Consider the following 19,822-nt stretch of genomic DNA (forward strand, 5'->3'; position numbering starts at 1 on the left):
GAGTGGTGGGTTGCCAACCCTCAAGTCATGGGTTCAAATCTTGGTGGGTATGGAGTCCTAGCTTGTGGTTGGGTCGTGTGTGTGGTGTGTGTGAGTGCCACAGCTGTGGACCCATTGCCTACTGGTCCAGGGTGGGGTGCCCCTCGATAGGACCATGGGTGCATGAGTGTGGTGTGGGTGTGTTTAAAAAAAAAAAAAAAACTCCAGAGAACGTCTTAATCTCAATCTCTCTCAAGGCTTGCAAGGTCTTAGCGGAACACAAGAAAGCTTTGCCCTTATGAACAAATATGAAGAGGGAGAGGAGAAAAGTGGGGATAAGGAGCGAGGGCACAACTAGATAGCACGCCACAAATGACTAACTATACACTATATTAGTTGAAAAGAATTAATATATTCACACCAAAGATGACTAACTGTATACTATATTATTTGAAAGAATGAATGTATGCAAACCCCTTTCAAGCTAGGGTTAACCCTTGTGCCTCTTTGTGTTAGTAGTGCTATGCACAATATGAAGACACAATGCAAGTTAGATGAAACCTCAACAAATCCTATTCTTGGCTTTAATGGTAGAAATGGGAAAGGTCGTCTTTATTGATCATGCATTAGGGGACAACTTACCAACAATGCCTATAATCAAATCTTAATGCACCCATCTTTTACTATCTTTTCTAAGATTGTCTTTATCTCTTGTCAGAAGATACACTAATAAAGTTAGCAACATGAAATCCAGGCTTGGAGGAAGTCTTGCCTTGTCCCTATATTAAAGTAATTTATCTCTTGTTTTCCATTTTGGTGGGCTCATCCTTCTTTTTGTTTTGTCAACCTCATGCAAAGTGACGTGCGACATTACTCTATACAACATGCGTGTAGGATTTAAGACTCAATATGGATTTTATGCCTAAGTGCATTGATGTGAACAATATTTTAATTTATCTTACTAGAGGTTAAATGATAATTTAAGCCTTCTACCTTCATTGGAGTGTTCCAACAGTAATGGAGATACTTAGACAATATAAAAGGTTCTAGATGAGAAACTTTTGATCATGGAGTCACGTTTAGTAGTCCATAATGTACCAACATACTAGTCAATAATTTATTGCCTCGTGAAAGAATGACTAGTCGTTATTATAGAAAAGCACTTTCCAACTAGATTTAAACGCTCAAGAAAGCACAAAAATGCCAAGATGATAATACCATGAAGGGTTATCTTTTTAAAAGTAAAAGCAAACATCTATGCCACAACATTGTGCAATCTTTGGCAACTAAAGCAAACTTGACATGTTACGATGCCCACAACCTCCTTCACCTAAAATGTCATGGAAAATGCTACATTTAAAAATAAGCTAGAGTTTCATTTCTGAAAGTCTTTTTATAAGCTTTTACAAATGGTAGCAATCATGTACTTGTATTGGGAATTTTAAGATGTTTCATTTGACAATTAGAAGCTTATAAATGACACCCATTATGTATATAATGGAGATACATTCAGCTCTTTTTTAATAAGTACATTTCTATGTTGTGTTTTAGGTTATTGGAAGAAATTTGTTACTAGTACAAAGGTTGCAATTATTCTTGGAGGAATTGTCACATTTAGTTTTATGGCAGCTATTATTCTCCTTTATTTTTTTGTATCAATGGCTCATAAAAATTCCCTTAGAAAGATCAAAGATTATCTTTTTGAGGAGATCCATTTCGACATATCTCGGGTATGTTGTTCTTTTATGCCCAAGTATCTCTGTTGGGATCTTGATCAAGTTCTAATAAACAGTTTAGGTTTTTCATCCATCTATTCTTAATGTTGTTTCCAAACTTTAACGTATATTGGAGAGTTTCAAAATGTCTAGCAAAATTGTTATCTTGTGTAAATTTTGGGATTGAATTGACTAATATTGGACTTAGAGATTTTTAAATTAAGGTACAAAAGGTACTTACGAAAGCGAGAAAAGTATATTCACTCTTTTTATTTGCCACATATGTTATGCACATATGCAGGCATACAACCCTATGTGGATTCCAATGGCACCTACTATCCCAAAGTCATCAAGGTTCTTTAAGTTATTTAACCCCCACCAATTTCAATTGCAACAACGAGCTTTAAAACAAGGGTATGTAAAATAATTAAATTTTCATGTATTAAAAAAAAAACAAATGAAGCTTGTGTTCGGTTCAAGTCCCTAGTCTATCACTATTAAGATATGTAATAGTCTACTCCAATCTTTATATTGAAGTTAAAAGATGAGGGATACATGTGGAAAAAATAGGTTTAACATTGCCTTCAATGGAAACATAGATGTTACTTCAATGCCAAGACTTGTCAATTGGTGGTAAACCGCAAACTTATAGTGAGGAAGAACATCTAAGTACAACACGATAAGTGGTGGTAGACTTCAAGTCCCATTGAGGAAGAAGTGTTAAAGTTAGTCATTTCTAGTATTTACATTAGGTTGTGAGGGATTCCATGTGGGTGTTCCCACCTAGAGAGGTGAGTTTAGACAAGGTACATTGCTAGGGTTAAAGGCTAAGTGAAGGATTGTGCATAGGCCTAGGTTAAGGGCTAGTTTGGAGGCTTAAACAACGGCTAGATTTGGCCAACCTATGCAGACATGGTTGAGCCTAGATTCTCGGCCAACCAACCAGGTCTAGTTAAACCAACCAAACTTGAACCAATTAGGTCGGGCTAGACCAACCAGCCCACCAAGTCTGATTGGCTTATTCGGCCTGACTAAGTAGGCTGACCAGTAAGGAACTTATTCTACCACGTTTGTGGAAGTTTTCTCAGTCATAAGGCAGATTTTGCTTAATGTTTGTTATGTAGTTCCATGTCTTCGCATTGACACTTCTTACTGTCTTACTTTGTATATCTACTCCCTCTTCTTTGTTTGCATATTTTGTTTGCAATTTGACAAGAACATCTATGTACACACAAAGAATAGGAAAAACAACATTGAGATTACCAGCATACTAAACCAAATAAGAGCTCTCAAATTGAGTGAAAGAAGCTTCTTCTTTATTCATTGTTGCATACAAATGATATCTCTCCCTCAACAAAGTTAATCATTTATTCCCTACTTTTACAAGAATATAGCCAACAAATGGTGTCCATTCATATTTATGATTTTATCCCTAATAATAAGAACTATGGCCCTCAAAATCAATGTAATGTCGAAAGAGACCTTGGAATTTCCTTAAGAATAGAAAAACTAGTCTCTTCTTTTGGCTTTCTATTCATGAAGGGATTGCAATGAACTAGTGCAGCTCCATGTTCGGGGAACTTGACTCTACTTGTATTTGTTGCCTCTTTGTTGAGGGGTCTATTTAGCATTGCTTATAGGACTACATACAAGCAAGGATCATTCGTAAGGGCATCACTACCATATTGAGCACCTTTATGCCTTCCCCCTTCTTCATGACTTGCGGCATGGTAACTTGGCTTTCTCTTTTGGAGCCTTAGGCTTTATAAGAGATATGACTCTTCTTGGGCTCTTTTGGTTTGATGATGTTTAGTGAAGTCATGCTCTTTGGACAATGTTCTTGGCTCCCCTTATAGACTTGCACATGCCTGTGTGGATACTTCATGGGAGATTCTAGTATACCACCATGGCATATTTGGAGATCCAGATGCATAGAGGCCTAGGATGGTTCTTACGTCCAAGTTACACACACTTTGTCAATATTTGGATAGATATTATACACACCTTGGTGGCCGTTTGGGGAGCATGTAGAGGCCTTCCCAAGAAACCTCTACCATGAGGACTATTTTCCTCAGGAAGTGGAGTGGCTCCCCATTCTCCTCGGAGTCCTCCATAGGGTTTAAGGTGGCACTTTCAACCTTGACCTTGGTTTTTTTCTAGCTCTCTTATAGGAATTTGATTTTGCCTATTAGGATGTTTTTTTTCTCATGCCTCACATGATGTAGTCCTCCCTTGAGCTTTGTTCTTGGATTTTTTTTCATACTTAATAAAAGTATTTTTTCTTAAGAAAAACATCTAGTATAATGTTCTTATGACTCTAGATGATTCATATCTAAGTGGTACACTAATGTGAGTATTGGTTGTATATAATTGGATAGACGATCAATACTTTTGGCACTCTTGGTGGGTAGAGGATACTACGTGGACAACGATTGAGCCTCCTTTTAGCTAGTGAGAACCACTTGTAAATTCCAAATCTTCATAGCTACTTTGAGTCAAAGGAAAGTTAAAATGAGAATCTAGACATTCATATTAGCAAGAACCACAAAGTTGGAGAATGGAATGCGCTAAGTGGCTACCCAAATTAGAAATACTAGAAAGATTAAATGAGAAAGTGATAGAGAAATACTAGAGATTTGAATCCACTAACCCTTGCTCAGTTATAAATAGTCATGTGATAGTGGAGTCTTTTATGAGCCGACATTACTTGCAAAGAGGCAGATGGGAAGATGCATCACTATCCTCTAATTAGCAACAAATTTTGTCAGTTTTTGTAGGAGGTAGGAAAGAAGGTATTGGTTTCAAGGCAAGATCTTCTTTTTTGGTCAAAGTAAGCCATACTAATTCATCATAATCATCAAAGTTATGGTCTATGCTAAATTCCATCTAAATCTCAATTCATAGTTTGCAAACTTAAAGCCATACTAATTCACCATAATGAAAGTCCTAATGTATAGATTGTTTTGAATGATTTTGAGATGGAGAACTTAGAGTTTATGGAAGGAATCTTCTATACTTTTTCCTCTAATAATTTTTAGAGTCTTGGAAGTCCAAAAATAAGATCAATGGAAAGGACTAAGGGATGGCCACATTGAACTAGCAAACAATCTATAGGTGTTGCATAGCATATGTCAAGGGACTTGTCACCTTTCAAGGGCTAGTACAACCCAAGAGGTGGGTACCTACATACATACATACAATGGAAGATGAGTATAATGTTGCTCAAAAGAATGATGCTTGGGATTTGGGGTAAAGAATGCATTGGAGGTTGGGTAAATGTTGATTAGAGTATTGATAAACACAACGCAAGGTTGGTTGTAAAAGGGCATGCATAATAAGAGGATCCCGAGTTTGAGGAGACGTTTTTGCCTATAGCATCAAGTTTCACTTGCATGCAAAACCCACATATTTGAATGGAGAGCTCCAAGAAGAGGCATACATGAGGTAGAAGGGCTTGTTGAGAAAGGGTCTAAACATATAGTGTACAGTAAGAGTGACATTGTGTTATGAAACAAGGGGAGTAAACTTGATCATGGGTGTGTGTGAAGAGGAAAGTAGATGCTTTTATAGTTTTAAACACTCTATGTGGACCACCTCATCATAGCATGCAATAGCAAGAAGTTTATCATTCATTGAGATGTCAAGTTTGACTTTTATAAGAATTTTGAGTGCATGAATTGGGTCTACTGCATTATAATTTGTGTGCTAACTTTGAGTAAGTTGAGTCAAAGATGATTTAGATTGTCTATTTAACCAATTGAAAATATTAGATTCCATACCATTGAACACAATCGTTGAGACTAGTGTACACAATATTCTAGAGAGAGAGTCATTTTTAGATCCTACAATATATTATCAATTTTATTCCAACCTTCCAATATTGCCCATCCATCACTCGATGGGATTGACCATCCCTTGGAATATTTGGTGATTCAGTGAATTGTTCATATTATCCTCATTGTTGCATGGTTATGTGCTTTATGCACCATAGAAGCCTTTAGTTCTTCATGAAGATGATGCGTGTCTTTTATGATCTACAAAATATCAAATCGTGGTTTCTACACAAAAAGTGTTGAACAAGGCATCTTTTTAGAACTAAAGTTGTATAGTTTTGACACTTGTATGTTCAAGTGGATGCTTTGCATGGTTTAGCTGGGGATGCCTAACTGGACCTATTTTTGCCATGCTAGATGGTTACTATTAAGGGTAATTCAATGGTCATATAGATATTGCTAGTGTGATTGGTGTTGTGCTTATTTATTATAGATTGAGAACAATCCTATTGGGATTAAATGATTGTGTGATTTGATCAATTGATTGTCACGAATGTGATGTGCCTTACGTATAGGTTATGGAACTAATGAGAAGGATTATAGTTAGTGTTACCAATTGGGGTGTTGCATAGTGCATGTTATATGTTGATAGGCCAATTTTTGTATTACATTGATATCATATGCCATGGGTAATATCTAATATCCTTGATGACATCTACATGGATTGAAATATGTTAAAAAATTAGTCTGATGATCTAATTCATTGCCAAGGTATCTATCCACTATTGGATTGGAACATATTGAAGTACCTTAGAGAGACACCAAGTTACAAGTTGTCATACCTCAAGGAGTTCTACGACATAGAGCCATAGCTAATTGGGTTTTGTGATGAAAATTAGGGAGGTGGATCTTTCTAGAATTCAATCATTGGATACCCTATCCACATGCTAAATCCATGCCATGCATTGTAGTCTAGCATGCAGTAGAAAATAATGACATCATTCTATAGTAGAGATTCAGTATATTTCTCTTGCCCACTATGCGTGAAGTAGAACATAACAACATCTTGAAAAGCAAGCATCACCTCCACCTAATACTATACGAAATAGCTCTTCTCCTTCAAATGAAGGAAAACAATGAGTTGGAGCATATATTTCAAGAACTAGAGGAGACTGAAAGCTGTTGAGCTCAAATTCAACAATCCAACTCCCCACTTAGCTTTAGATGATGAGTTAGTCTCTATTTATCTAGAAGGGATGCATAAGAAGCTTAAGAGAGAGATTCAAGAGAATCTCAAAGGGGAAGTAAAGAGATCCTTAGCTGCATAAGTGTATAGAGCAGTAAAGGAACAAGTTAAAAGGTAGCTCAAATAAAAAAGTTCAAGATTGGAGGGCTACTAGACAAGTGTAATGTAGCAAAAGATTCTTGGGAACAGAACTACAAAAAGAATCTTGGGAATGTAGCAAAAGATCCTACCAAAAACTCTATACATCTTTACGAAGTAGTTAGTGGGGGCAAATTGAGATTTCAAGATTGTGCTCGTGGAATCTTATTTTTAATACAATTATTGAAAGAATGCAGATTGTTAGACACTCCCACAAGTTGAAAGGCTTACTAGTGTGGATTTTAGAGGAGCTCACAAGAGCTCACCTAAAGAACAAAACCTTAGAGCTTGCAAAGGTGAAGATGTCCAAAAAAGAAGGCAAATGGGTTGTCTATTGAGATGGCAAGGCATCGATCAAGACTTCAAAGCTTAACTAAGAGATCCTCCATGTAAATTGATGTATGATCTCCATTTGCTTTCTTTTTTTCTTAGTTTTTCGGTTTATTAGTTGTACTAGTTGAGTTAGTTGTAACGGGAACTTATCTTTACAACATAATACAAAAAATTATTTTGTCCAATATAGAGGGAAATAATGACATCATCCTAAAGTAAAGGTTGATTTTATATCCCTTACCCATAGAGCATGTGAAGCCATTTGGATTAGATGGGCCTTGGAGATCTTGATGCAATCCAAGTGATCTATAGTGAGCTATAGTGATATTTTGTGACAACGAATGTGCCATTGCATGGTCAAATACCAAGTGATCTATAGTGAGCTATAGTGATATTTGGATTAGATGGGCCTTGGAGATCTTGATGTAATCCAAGTGATCTATAGTGAGCTATAGTGATATTTTGTGACAACGAATGTGCCATTGCATGGTCAAATACCAAGATATCACAAAAGGACAAAGGATGTAGATATGTAATACCACTTCATTCAATGCAAACGGAGTTGGAAATATGTAATCAACTTACTATTTCTTTGAAGGAAAAAGCAACAATTTTATTCATCAAAGCCACCATGGGAAAGATGTGAGAAATTCAAACATTATCTTTATCTTCATAACATCACCGTCTAATGATCGAGGAAGGTTGATGTGTAGGTCATTGATTTATTTTTGTATATGGTGTTCAATTGTTATATATCATTGTTTGTATATATTGTTTGTACATGTACACAATGTATAAAAGGTTTGGGCTTGTAGGAACCCTTAATGGGGATAAAGGCAGGTGTGAAACCTCCTTATAGAACTAGGAAAATCTTATTATGTTGATAATGTGTTTTTCTCATTGTAACATTAAAGAAGGTGTACATTTCATATAATTAGTACAACATCTCCTTCTCCCCATGTGTGTGAGTAATATGTTGCCCATGTACCAACAAGTGCAACTATGGACTCAAATTCAACTAAAATTAGTATTTGTAAGAGGGGAAAATATCTATGATAGCTATGTTTTCAAATAGGTTAGAACTTCATCTCAAAGCAAGAAGTAATAAATAGTTCCACTATCACCTTTATAAGAAAAACAATAGTAACAAATAAAGGCCATTTAGAAGAAAAACAATAGTAACAACCCATGTAATCACAAAGGCCATTATTTTCAAAAATTTCCATCATAGAAGGTAGTAATTATGGTAAATTAGATATCATCTACTTATGGGGAAGCCTTGCAAGCGGCCTTGGAATATTCCCCATGTGATGCAATTGTTTCTACTTTGTTAGTGGAGGTGGAGGAGGCCATACAGGATGGTGAAGAAAGCTGAGTAGGCTAGGATCAAAAGTAGATAGCTGTGGTTGGCTAAAGGAGACTGCTCAAAGGTGTGTGCCTTTTGGCTTTGACCTAGGTAAGGATTTTGATAGAACAATTTTATCCTTGCCTCCTGTTTAACTAAAAGGTGTGTGCTTTATGGATTTGACCTAGATAAGGCTTCTGATAGAATAAGTTGAGATTTTATCCTTGCTGTGGTTGAACGATTAGGATTTGGTGTTTGGAAGGATGGTGCATGCTTGGGAATGCTACATGGGCTATCCTTTGCCTGAAGTGTGGGGTTGTGGGCTGTCTTGATTTCATAGATGTGTAAGCTACAGTTGTCCCTATTGTTAGCTCTTTGCACAGTCCGCTCGATCAACTTGGTAAAAAAAGATTTGGAAAAGGGATTCATTAAAGGAGTTGTGCTCCCCTCAATGAAGAAGGTTTGCCCTTAGTTTTTCATAGATGATTTAGTTGCCTTTTCTCAAGAAAGTGTGCCCTATCTTTGTAGTGTCCCATGGAAGTTTTGTGAGGCTTTAATGTCAAAATGTAGTTGGTCCAAATCTTTTGCTCTTAGGATAGCTCAGGGACCCCTCCGTGAGAGGGATTTAGAGTTGCAAGTCGTTTGGATTCAAACAGGAGTAGTGGTTATATATGTGTGTGCCCCTATACAGTTGGGACTATTGCTCAGACAAGATTTTGATTGGTTCAAAGAAAGGATGAGGTAAAATATTCAGGCCTGACACGAAGTTTGTATGATTTTGAATGCTCAAGTTCTCCTAATTCAACATGTGTTGGCTACCTCTACAACCTATTTGACTTCTTTATGAAACTTTAAGAAGAGTCATTGGGGTTAACACTAAGAGGCTTTTCTTGTGAGTTGAAGAGGAAGGAAGGTGGTGACTACTTTAATTCTGTGGCTAGGTTGAAAGGTGGCTTGGGGATGCTAGATATAGGCTTGAAAAATGCCTCATTACTTTGTAATTGGTTGCCTTGTCTATTTGAGTGGAGGTTATCAAATGGTTTGTGGAGGTTACCAAATGGGTTGTGGAGAATGGGAAAGCTATAGGTGTGGGGACCTTGAGGGTTCTCTCATGAGATGATAAATTACGCTCAAAGTGGCCAGCTCAGATCTAATCTCTAGTCTTATGGATGCTTGGAAGGCTTGCAATCATATGAATTCATGGGGGGAGGGAGAGAGAGAGAGAGAGAGAGAGAGAGAGAGAGACAGAGAGAGAGGTTACATGGAGATGCAAGTCTTTGTGAAATCCTATGGTGGAGTTGGGTAGTAACTATTGGATAACAAACCTCTAACACTCTTATATGTGCCTCAACTACCTAGGAGATTTGTAAAGAAAGGAGTGTGTTGCTAACTACAATTATGGAAAATAAGGTTGGCTTATTGGAAGTCTTTGGTAGCAATCCAGAAGCAATTCAGACTCAATGATAAGGAGGTGTCTCTTTACGTATCGGTTAGAACGTGGGTTCCAAATTGGCCTTATTGTCTCTTTGGATTAACGAGTGAACTAGTGGTATATTGGGAAGACCAATTTGAGGAAGCTCTCTTTGAGACTAGTCTACAGGTGTTTCTTGGAAAAACATTCACTATTGGTGGCAACTCTTAATGCCAAGTGCAAGGTAAAATGGAGTCTTGGTTGGTGGCAAGCCCACTTCAAGGATATTTGCAAGGTTGTCATGCTGGAAAGGCTAGTTATTTGCTATGGAAATTATTGCATCTGCGGCTACCTGTGGGAGGTAGATTGGTCTAAGTGGTTGGGGATTCATGTGAACTCGCCCTTTTGTGGGGTATATATTAAGGCTATTTGGCACTTGCTTTGGTCTTGCCCAATTACCTGGGGGGTATTCGCATATGATTGAGGGGATTATTAGGAGGATATGTTTGAAAGCATGGTTTTTCCTTAGTTCAAAATGGAGATCTATCCTCAATGGAGACCTCATGGGCTTCCCATCAATGTTGTTTGCATGCTGGCCCTACATCTAGGCTTCATTTTTTGCCATTTAAAATCAAGTTGTTTTTATCCCAAAATGGGAGGTTGGGTCACCATGAGAGAATGTTGGTTGCCATGTTGAAGTCCACACTTTTGGATCTAGCATGGTGACCAGCTAGAATGACTCATCAATGTCTTCATGTTTGTGTGAAATTAGTTTCGTACTCGTATAGTTTGCATCTAGTTGCCTTATAGCATATGATACAAGTGGCATGCCCTAAAAGTTAGCCAAATTTTGTATTCTGGTCTTTTTAAGGGGCACTTAATGTAAGTTGCCATGTTGCCTTTAAAAAAGAAAATTAAAACAATTAAGAGGAAAATAATTCAATGTTGTCTTCTCTAGTTTGTAATGCATATGGTCTAAGCTAAAATTTGATGCAAGATTTATTGTGTCTATTAAGCCAAGATTTTGAAAATGGATTATAGCTCATTGTTTTTTCTGATGTAAACAGGTTACATGATGCACATAGAGAAATGGAAAATTTACTAAGTGTTCAATTAAATAAGCATTTGGCATCTGCCAAAACTTTCAAGGGCCTTTCATTCAAAATGAAGAAGAGTGTGAAAGGGAAGGAAGAAGTACAAAAATCGCGTGCACCTTTGGAATAATTCTTTACACACAAGAACCTTCTACATATTGAAAACAATTGATCCTATTGGAAGAAGGCCATCTCTCTAGACCATTGTAGATAATTAGATCATGTGTACTGGCCATGTTCATGACATGCCCATATGAGGTGACTAGGGCTCATCAATCTACAAAAACTCAAAAAATACCTTCCTTGTCTAGATCAATGTCAAGAAATATGATCGAGTCATGTTGAAAGTCAATGATGGACACCTAGCAATCTACAATCTTGGTGTTGAAGTCTTCCTTGGAAGCTCGAGAAGTCTATGATGGCTAGGTATAGGACAATATACGTCAACACTTCACTTTCTCTCAGAGCACCTTGGCAAATTATGAGGTTTATAGGGAAAGTAGCAAATTGTGATGAAGTCCCCTCCATCATGTCAATGCTCTAAGATGCTAACTTGGTTTAGGACGATATCATGTGAGGATGTGCTCCTAACCTAGATCCACAGGAATCTGGCATGTGGTTCACATTGTTTCACAAATATCTTCCCAGTAAGAGATGAATGGTATAGAATTGCACCGCCGCCTTACAATCGTTTAATAATATCTAATGCTCTAATTTTATAATGTTCTAGATATCATAATGTTTGATTTTTCATTTACCAAATGGAAATTTGAAGTTTGAATCTGCTAAAATGCAATGGATTAAAAATTCCTGCTTGTAAGTAAAGTTGAAATGCTTGCAACATGAAATAATTGAAATTAAATTGGTGAAATATACAATGAAACAAGATGTTGTAGAGGTACTTGAATCAAATTGAAATGTCCATAAGGACTTTTGACATTGCAGATTTTAAACATTTCATCCCTTGCTCCCAAGAAAGCTAGTGAGTTAGATCACTCATAAGATCAATTCATCAATTTATTAAACTTTGAAAAACATTATTAAGATCCCAATTTAATTGCTACATAAAGCCATTCAAATGTATAATTTCAAGTCCAAAGATGAAAAAAATATAGTATCCAATAATGTGACCCTTGATGATCAATGTATCAAGGCACAATTTCATTACTATTATTCTCCTTTGAAGAACTAATTCTCTATAATTTAGAGGGTGTAATATCTTTTATAATTAATTATCTATAATTAAGATGGGTAATAAAGCTTGTAGCTTTTCCTTGTATTATATATTAGATGATTCAAAAAAAAAAGATCACTTAACACTTCTCTAAACATTATCAACCTCCCATTTTAATAGCTACATAAACCAAATGTATAGCCTCAAGTCCAAAGATATAAAAAATATACTTATTTAGCATTCAATGGTACGACCCTTGATTTTGATACTTTTAACTCTTTTAAAGAAGTAATTGTCTATGATTAAGAGGGATAATCTAGAGTGTAGCCTTCCCTTCTTTTTAATAGTAAATGGTTTACTTAGTTCTTCTCTAGCATTCCATCCTTGGGTATAAATGAAATAGGTGTAGAGTTTAGACATGCCAATCGAGACAGTGAGATTTATTCAATTTATGATCCTAATGTTGTAAGAGATATAACCCTACTATGGGACTCAACCCTTTTTGAGGTTCTACAATTATAATGGGAGATTTTAATATGGTTGAGAATAAGATAGGTGGAAGGGGCTAGGAAGGATGTTGGATAAGCAAGGTTACTGGATAAGCCACTTTTCTATTGCCTCAAGTTGCATGCACTCCTTACCCTCCTCGCCCTCAAGCCTATAAACCTCCTCATTTTCCTTGGCCTCAAGTGCCAAACACTCTATCCCTCTCATCCTTACTTTCTTCAGCTTTCTGCCCTTCTCCGCTATGCTTGAATGGAATTTGAAGTGTTACAGAATATGCCACAATAGCATCAGCTATCTCTAGTGCTCAGAGATATCCCTCACCCTTAAGAATCCATCCCTTAAGCCCTCGAACCTACACACCTTAGCCCTCAAGCCTCTAAGCACTTTTCCTCACTTGCACTCTTACTATCCTCACCTGTAACCTCATGTTTCATCTAAAGTGAACTGAAGAAAATGGCACCTAAACTTTGGTCGAGGAAGGGGAGTAAGAGCTAGAGAAGCCAGTGGATATTAGTACAGGGTCTCAAGAATAGTCCTAGGTTGTGGATTCCTTACAAACATGCAATCCTCCTAGATTGATTCCTCAAGTTAGTGAGGTTGTCGTTCAAGCACTTACTACTCAGTGGGTGGCTCCTTGACCTCCCAAAGTTCAAGGAAGAAGAAAGTCTGGAAAGAGAGAGAAAGTCTGGGTGGCTCCTTGACCTCCCAAAGTTCAAGGAAGAAGAAAGTCTGGAAAGAGAGAAACTTTACTAGAAGACTTTAGTTTTATGGTCACAACATCCTTGCTTCAAGACTAGCTGTCAAACCACTTTGTGGACCATGACAAGTGGCTGCTAGGTATGCCCCTATGTAGACTTTTGTTGAACCTTGTCAATAAGAACTATGGATGATCAACTTAAAGAGTTGTAGAAGAGTTTCAATTTGCATGGGTACATCCCCACACAAGGGGGATCAATAGTGTCAGAGAGTTTTGGAAGTCAAGAGCCACTACCTTTCAACCCATGAGATCCTAAGTGGGCATTAGGATTCTAGACATAGTAATCCTACAAGCTCAATTGTGTGGTATGTATCTTTTTCTATTAGCATGTTTAGTTTGCACATGTCACCCTTATTTTCTCTCAAATTTTTATAAAGATAATGCAGTTTCATAGAAATGTTTAGGCTTGGGGTGGTATCTTTGCCTTGTCATCTTCTTTGTAGCCTGTGTTGGTGTAGTTCATAACTGTGGAAATTGTGTATCTATAGTATGCAAGTTTTGCAGATACACAAAGGTGGAAATTGTATGGGACAAGAATCATCGAGGTTGGTTGTGTGGATGTAGGTAATCATGCAAAGTTAGCTATACTCCTCATTTAAGCATTTCCATTTTTTTTGACATTATGTTTGTTCATGTGATGTCTATTCATTACAAAGCAGGATAGAATCCTAGAGAGGTATCTATTGGTCCAATGTCAGGTGATTGCTTGCAACAAGGAAGAGTAGGTTGAGCTATTGATGTACTTGGCAAACTTGGACAGGTGACCTTTTTGCTTTCCAAGCTTGAGTGAGCTTTATAGGTTAACAATAGGTATTCTTGGGTAGGACTTAAGCTTGCTGGTGGTGCTTTATTTAGAGTCATTGATGTGCATGTGCCGCAAACTATCAAGCATGATAATTTTGTTTATGCAAAAATTTGGTGTGGCCAACCCAGACACTTTGCCGGAGGAGCTCACAGACAAGGAGAGGAAAAGGCAGAGAGAATAAGAGCTTGGGATACATGCAAATGAAGATGGTACATTGTTTTGATGAGCATTCTTTGACATTTAATATTACACATATGCCTCCCTTTTTATGGTTTATCAATATGGACCTTGCCCCTAAAGGGCTTCTCTCAAGGGCCATATTAAAAATGACTATGTTGGTATGCTTTCCTATAGCAAACAATTTGCAAAGTTCTCATGATAGGATGAACACAAGAAGGCTTTGAATGTAAGGATGCAAGAGCTACCTATTGAGGGTTCAACACTTCATTTGATCATGTTCAAATTCGTAGCATGCATCACACCACTTGGTTTGGCACTCATCCTATCATCCTCTGTGTGCCCATGTAGGGAGCACTCGTTACACCATTTCTCATTGGTTTTGGGTCTTCCTCAGACACCTAGTTCTTGTAAGGCCTTCTTTAGCTTGAGTTTGCCTCTTGTTTTCAATGTTGAGGCATCATCTTCCTCAATCTCCTTGCCTTTTTTCTTTGGCGTGGACATAGCTGCACCACTTTTCTCCAAGGCAATGGTTCAACTTAGGATCTCGTCATACGTCTTGGTTGGGTTCACAATGTCTAGTGAACAAAAATCCATATGTGAGTCACTAATCAATGAGGCACGCATGGATTTATCATCCAGTGGTGTATTGAGCTTATTGATGAGAGTCCACATACGAGGAATGATATTTTGTAAAGGCTTGCCCTTCTTCTGCTTTAAACCACATCTTCCAACATTGATTTCTTGCAATCTTCGGAGGAATGCTGTGCTGCCAGCACTGAGGATGGCCATTGGGCAGATGGGGGTCTGGTCCCACTAGCTGGCCATTACTAACTGAGGATTCAGGAAGGGAGAGCAATATCATTGGCTTTGGTGCACTCTCACGACTGATCCACTTCCATTACACCGTCTGCATTGGGCTCTAGCCTCTATGCCTCCAATAAATTCTCTTTGAAAAAGAGAGGAAGCAGGGGTGACCCCTCCCCAAGATATGATTAACACATATACAGGAGGCGACAGAGATCCTTGTCATACGTCTGGTGCGGGCTTTTTTCTTAGCGGAGATTCACACTCTGACTGTTTGGCAGCTCATAGTTGCAGGCTATCAAGCCCCGAGGCTTCATGGCTGAGGCAGGAAGGCCGTCAAGTGGTGATGGTGGAGGAATGTTCGCGTTCAGGTAATCCTTTCAGTGTATTTGCAAAGGTCGAAATTGAGGAACCGGGCTAATTCATCGAAGGTTTTTACTGAGAAAAAGTTTTTGTCGATGACACCCACTTCTTGCATTTGATTTTCATGGTCGTCGAAGGTAGCTCACGGACCGAGCGCTCATGGAAGGAGTACTTTACGGATCCCTCTAGACGGTGGGATAGCTCACGGACCGAGCGCTCATGGAAGGAGTACTTTACGGATCCCTCTAGACGGTGGGACAACCGAAATAAAGTAAGTGTGTGACGAGTCTGAACTGAATGAATTGCACAGGCACATCTGTTGATTGGCTAGTCTCACGGATCTATTGTGAACAGACCAACCCGAGACCTCCAGATTTTAAGCATAAGATTACCAAGGGGACTTTCGGTTAAGGACATGCTCGAGAAAAACGCCAAAGTATTAACTGGTCAGGCCCAAGAGTGTGGCTTGGTGAAGGAGTGTGCCAAGGTTGGCTTTGGGTCAGGAGTACATATGACTGTATCTAAAGCTCAAGAATTGCAAGAGGAGAGTGGTTGGGAAGCGCTCAGCTTAGAGGAGACACTCACGTCAATTGAACAGATGCCCCAGTTGCCTTCTGTTCAGGACCTTACATGCATCTTGCATAAGTGCAGGACAAAGAAAAATCTAGCGTATACAAAACGTTTGTATACTTACACGTGCAAAATTGGGCTGGAAGATCATAGAGCTCTTGGGAACTACCTCATCCCGATGTTGGTGCAAGTTGGAAGCTTGTGCGATGCTAAGCAGATTTTTAATAAGTTGGTTGATCGGAATGTGTATTCTTGGACTTCTCTCATCATGGGTCACATTGAATGTGGGGAAGTACAGCATGCCCTCAACCTCTATCAAAAAATGCAAGAGGCTTCTGTACATCCTAACTCGTGTACCTTCGTGGCCCTACTGAAAGCTTGTGCTAGCCTGAAAGATGCAGAAAGAGGCCGAGGAATACATGTCGAGATTGCCAGAATGGGATTGGAAAGAGATCTTTTTGTTGGCAGCTCCTTGGTAGACATGTATGCCAAATGTGGCTTGCTTGCAAAAGCACAGGAAGCTTTTGACAAGCTGCCAGTTCAAGATGTAGTCTTGTGGAATGCACTAATTGCAGGATATGCCGAGCATGGGTTTGGTGAGGAAGCGTTGAAATTTTTTAAACAGATGCAAGTGGACGGTCCCTCTCCAAATGCTGCCACTATTGTTTGCAGCTTGAAAGCTTGTGGCAGCATAGGAGCCATAGAGAAGGGCTGGGAAATTCATGCCGAGATTGCCAGAAAGGGGCTAGAAAGAGATCTTTTTGTTGGCAGTACTTTGGTGGATATGTACGTCAAATGTGGCTTGCTTGCAAAAGCACAGGAAGCATTTGGCAAGCTGCCTCTTCGAGACACAGTCTTGTGGAATGTGCTGATTGCAGGCTATGCCGAGCATGGGCTTGGAGAGGAAGCACTCGATTGTTTTGATCAGATGCAACGGGAACGTCTTTCTCCTGATGTTATCACACTTGTTTGCATCTTGAAAGCTTGTGGCAGCATAAGAGCCATAGACAAGGGCCGAGAAATACATGCTGAGATTGCCAGAAAGGGGCTGGAAAGAGAGATTTTTGTTGGCAACACGTTGGTGGATGTCTATGCTAAATGTGGCTCACTTGCAAAAGCAAGGGAAGCATTCGACAAGCTGCCTCTTCGAGACAAAGTCTCTTGGAATGTGCTGATTGCAGGGTATGTCGAGCATGGGCTTGGTGAGGAAGCGCTGGATTGTTTCGAACAGATGCAAGTGGAGGGGGGCTCTCCAGATGCTGTCACATTTATTTGTAGCTTGAAAGCTTGTGGCAGCATAGGAGCTATAAATAAGGGCCAAGAAATACACGCCTTGATTGCCAGAAACGGGTTTGAAAGAGATCGTTTTGTTGGCAACACCTTGGTGGATATGTATGCAAAATGTGGCTGGCTTGCAAAGGCACGGGAAGTGTTTGGCAAGTTGTCAATTAGAGATGTCGTTTCTTGGAATGCGCTAGTTGCAGGATATGCTGAGCGTGGGCTTGGAGAGGAAGCACTTGAGTGTTTCGATCAGATGCAACTGGAGGGTCTCTCTCCAGATGCAGTTACATTTGTTTGCAGCTTGAAAGCTTGTGGCAGCATGGGAGACATAGAAAGGTGCCAAGAAATACATGTGGAAATTGCCAGAAAGGCGCTGGAAAGAGATCTTTTTGTTGGCAGTACCTTGGTGGATATGTATGCCAAATTTGGCTCGCAGGCAAAAGCGTGGGAAGTGTTTGACAAGTTGCCAGTTAGAGATGTAATCTCATGGAATGCACTAATTGCTGGACATGCCGAGCATGGTCTTGGTGAGGAAGCGCTGAACTGTTTCAAACAGATGCTACTGGATGGGCTCTCCCCAGATGCTGTCACCCTTGCTTGCAGCTTGAAAGCTTGTGGCAGCATAGGAGCCATAGTCAAGGGCCGTGAAATACACGGAGAGATTGCCAGAATGGGGCTGGAAAGAGATCTTCATGTTGGCAGCACCTTGGTGGATATGTATGCCAAATGTGGCTCACTTGCAGAAGCACGGAAAGTGTTTGACATACTACTGATTCGGAACGAGGTCTCATGGAATGCACTGATCGCAGGATATGCCCAGCTAGGAGAGAGTGAACTTGTTTTCCATTTGCTTGAGAGAATGAGAGGAGAAGGCATAAATCCTGACGGGGTCACATTCTCTGTTGTTCTTACGGCATGCAATCATGCAGGTCTGCTGGAAGAGGGCCAGAAGTACTTTGAGGCAATGAGCAAAGAGTATGGCATCACTCCATCTATTGAGCATCACTGTCACATGGTTGATCTTTTTGGCCGTGCAGGCCAATTGGATGAGGCTGTGGCACTGGTGAATAAGATGCCTTTCCATCCTACTCTTATTATGTGGCAGACAGTGTTGGGTGCTTGTCGAAAGTGGGGTAATGTGGAGCTTGGAAGGCTGGCCTTTGAACATGCAGTCCAATTGGATGAAAACGATTCTGCAGCATACGTCTTGATGTCTAACATCTATGCAGATGCTCACATGCAGGAGGAAGAGGAGGAGGTGGAGGCGATGACAGTGGAAGACAAGCACGGAAGAAGCCCAAACAGAGTTGGTGGATTAACATTAGCAGGATTGTGCAGTCATTTTTGATGGGGGATACAAGATGCCCCTAAAGTAAAGATAAATATGCAAAGCGTCAAGAGATTTCCCTCAAAATGAGGGAGGAAGATTTTGCATTGGGTATCATCAGACATATAAACTGATGCAAAAAGATATGTGTTGCGTAGGCACACTGATAAGCTGGCGATTGCCTGTGCTCTAATCAATAGACCCAAGGGATACCCTTTCATCTTGTCAACAATCTCTGGTTTTGCAATGATTGTCACACAGCCATTGCACTGTCAAGGGATGCAACTGCTTTCATGCCTTCAATAAAGGGAAGCGCGCTTTGTGACAATAGTGGATGTACAGTGGCAAGTGCTACAATGATAGAAAGAAAGATGACGTGTCTGCAGATGCTTCAGCCATACTACTTTGGCTTCAAGAGACCATATGAACTAGTCAAACAGTAAAATATTAAGAGGGATGGAGATCAATACTTGCCTTCAATGGTCTTACGAATCTGGAATTACAGACAGAATGATGAGATCAGATATTGCTGTGGATCATGGTGCTCTTGCCCTGCCTCGGGCAGGTTGATAAGTATTTGATGCACGGCCAACAAATATCCTTGCAAATTTAGTACATGGAAGTTGGTTTGCTCATGATGGGTATAAGCACACGATTAATCTTTATCATGCTTGTGTTATTAATCTTTGCAATGTTATATTGGTAACCCCATTGACTTTGGGGGGCGGGGGGGTGGAGGGAAGGGCCTCCCCAGGTGGTGAAGGATGTCTTAGAATTGTAATGGTATGAGGATCATTGAAGTCCAACCAATTCTGTTCTCCCTTTGACTTGTCAGCTTCCTTCCTCTTTCGATCCGCCTTCTTCTTCCATTAGTCTTTGGCAAAGCATCCCAGTTTCTCAGAGTAAAAGTACTTCTTATTCTTCTTGGACTCATCTGACTTGTCTTCCTTGGAGTCTCCATCAGACTGTGGCTTACCCTTGAAGGGTGTGCCCTTTGCTTTCACCTTCACAAAAGGTTTT

At 39.4% G+C, this 19,822-nt stretch overlaps 1 protein-coding gene and 1 pseudogene across 2 annotated transcripts in view; both read left to right on the forward strand.

The window, feature by feature from the left end:
• LOC147890762 (protein GAMETE EXPRESSED 2-like) overlaps positions 1–11,164 on the forward strand; it is a 334,794-nt gene extending 323,630 nt beyond the window's left edge. The window contains exons 16-18 of the mRNA XM_087389820.1: positions 1,531–1,709; positions 1,996–2,108; positions 11,008–11,164. Coding sequence (XP_087245946.1) covers positions 1,531–1,709; positions 1,996–2,108; positions 11,008–11,164 — 449 coding nt within the window. The remainder of the gene's footprint in view (positions 1–1,530; positions 1,710–1,995; positions 2,109–11,007) is intronic.
• Positions 11,165–15,326: 4,162 nt separating this feature from the next.
• Positions 15,327–19,452, forward strand: LOC147890763 (pentatricopeptide repeat-containing protein At4g39530-like; annotated as a pseudogene). The gene is made up of 3 exons (XR_015542617.1): positions 15,327–15,632; positions 15,826–15,895; positions 15,979–19,452. The product of XR_015542617.1 is annotated as a pentatricopeptide repeat-containing protein At4g39530-like (transcript).
• Positions 19,453–19,822: the final 370 nt, after the last annotated feature.

This window comes from Dipteris shenzhenensis, chromosome 18, assembly GCF_047967505.1.
Source record: "Dipteris shenzhenensis isolate YYH24624 ecotype China chromosome 18, Dip_SZ_1.0, whole genome shotgun sequence".
Lineage (NCBI taxonomy): Eukaryota > Viridiplantae > Streptophyta > Polypodiopsida > Gleicheniales > Dipteridaceae > Dipteris > Dipteris shenzhenensis.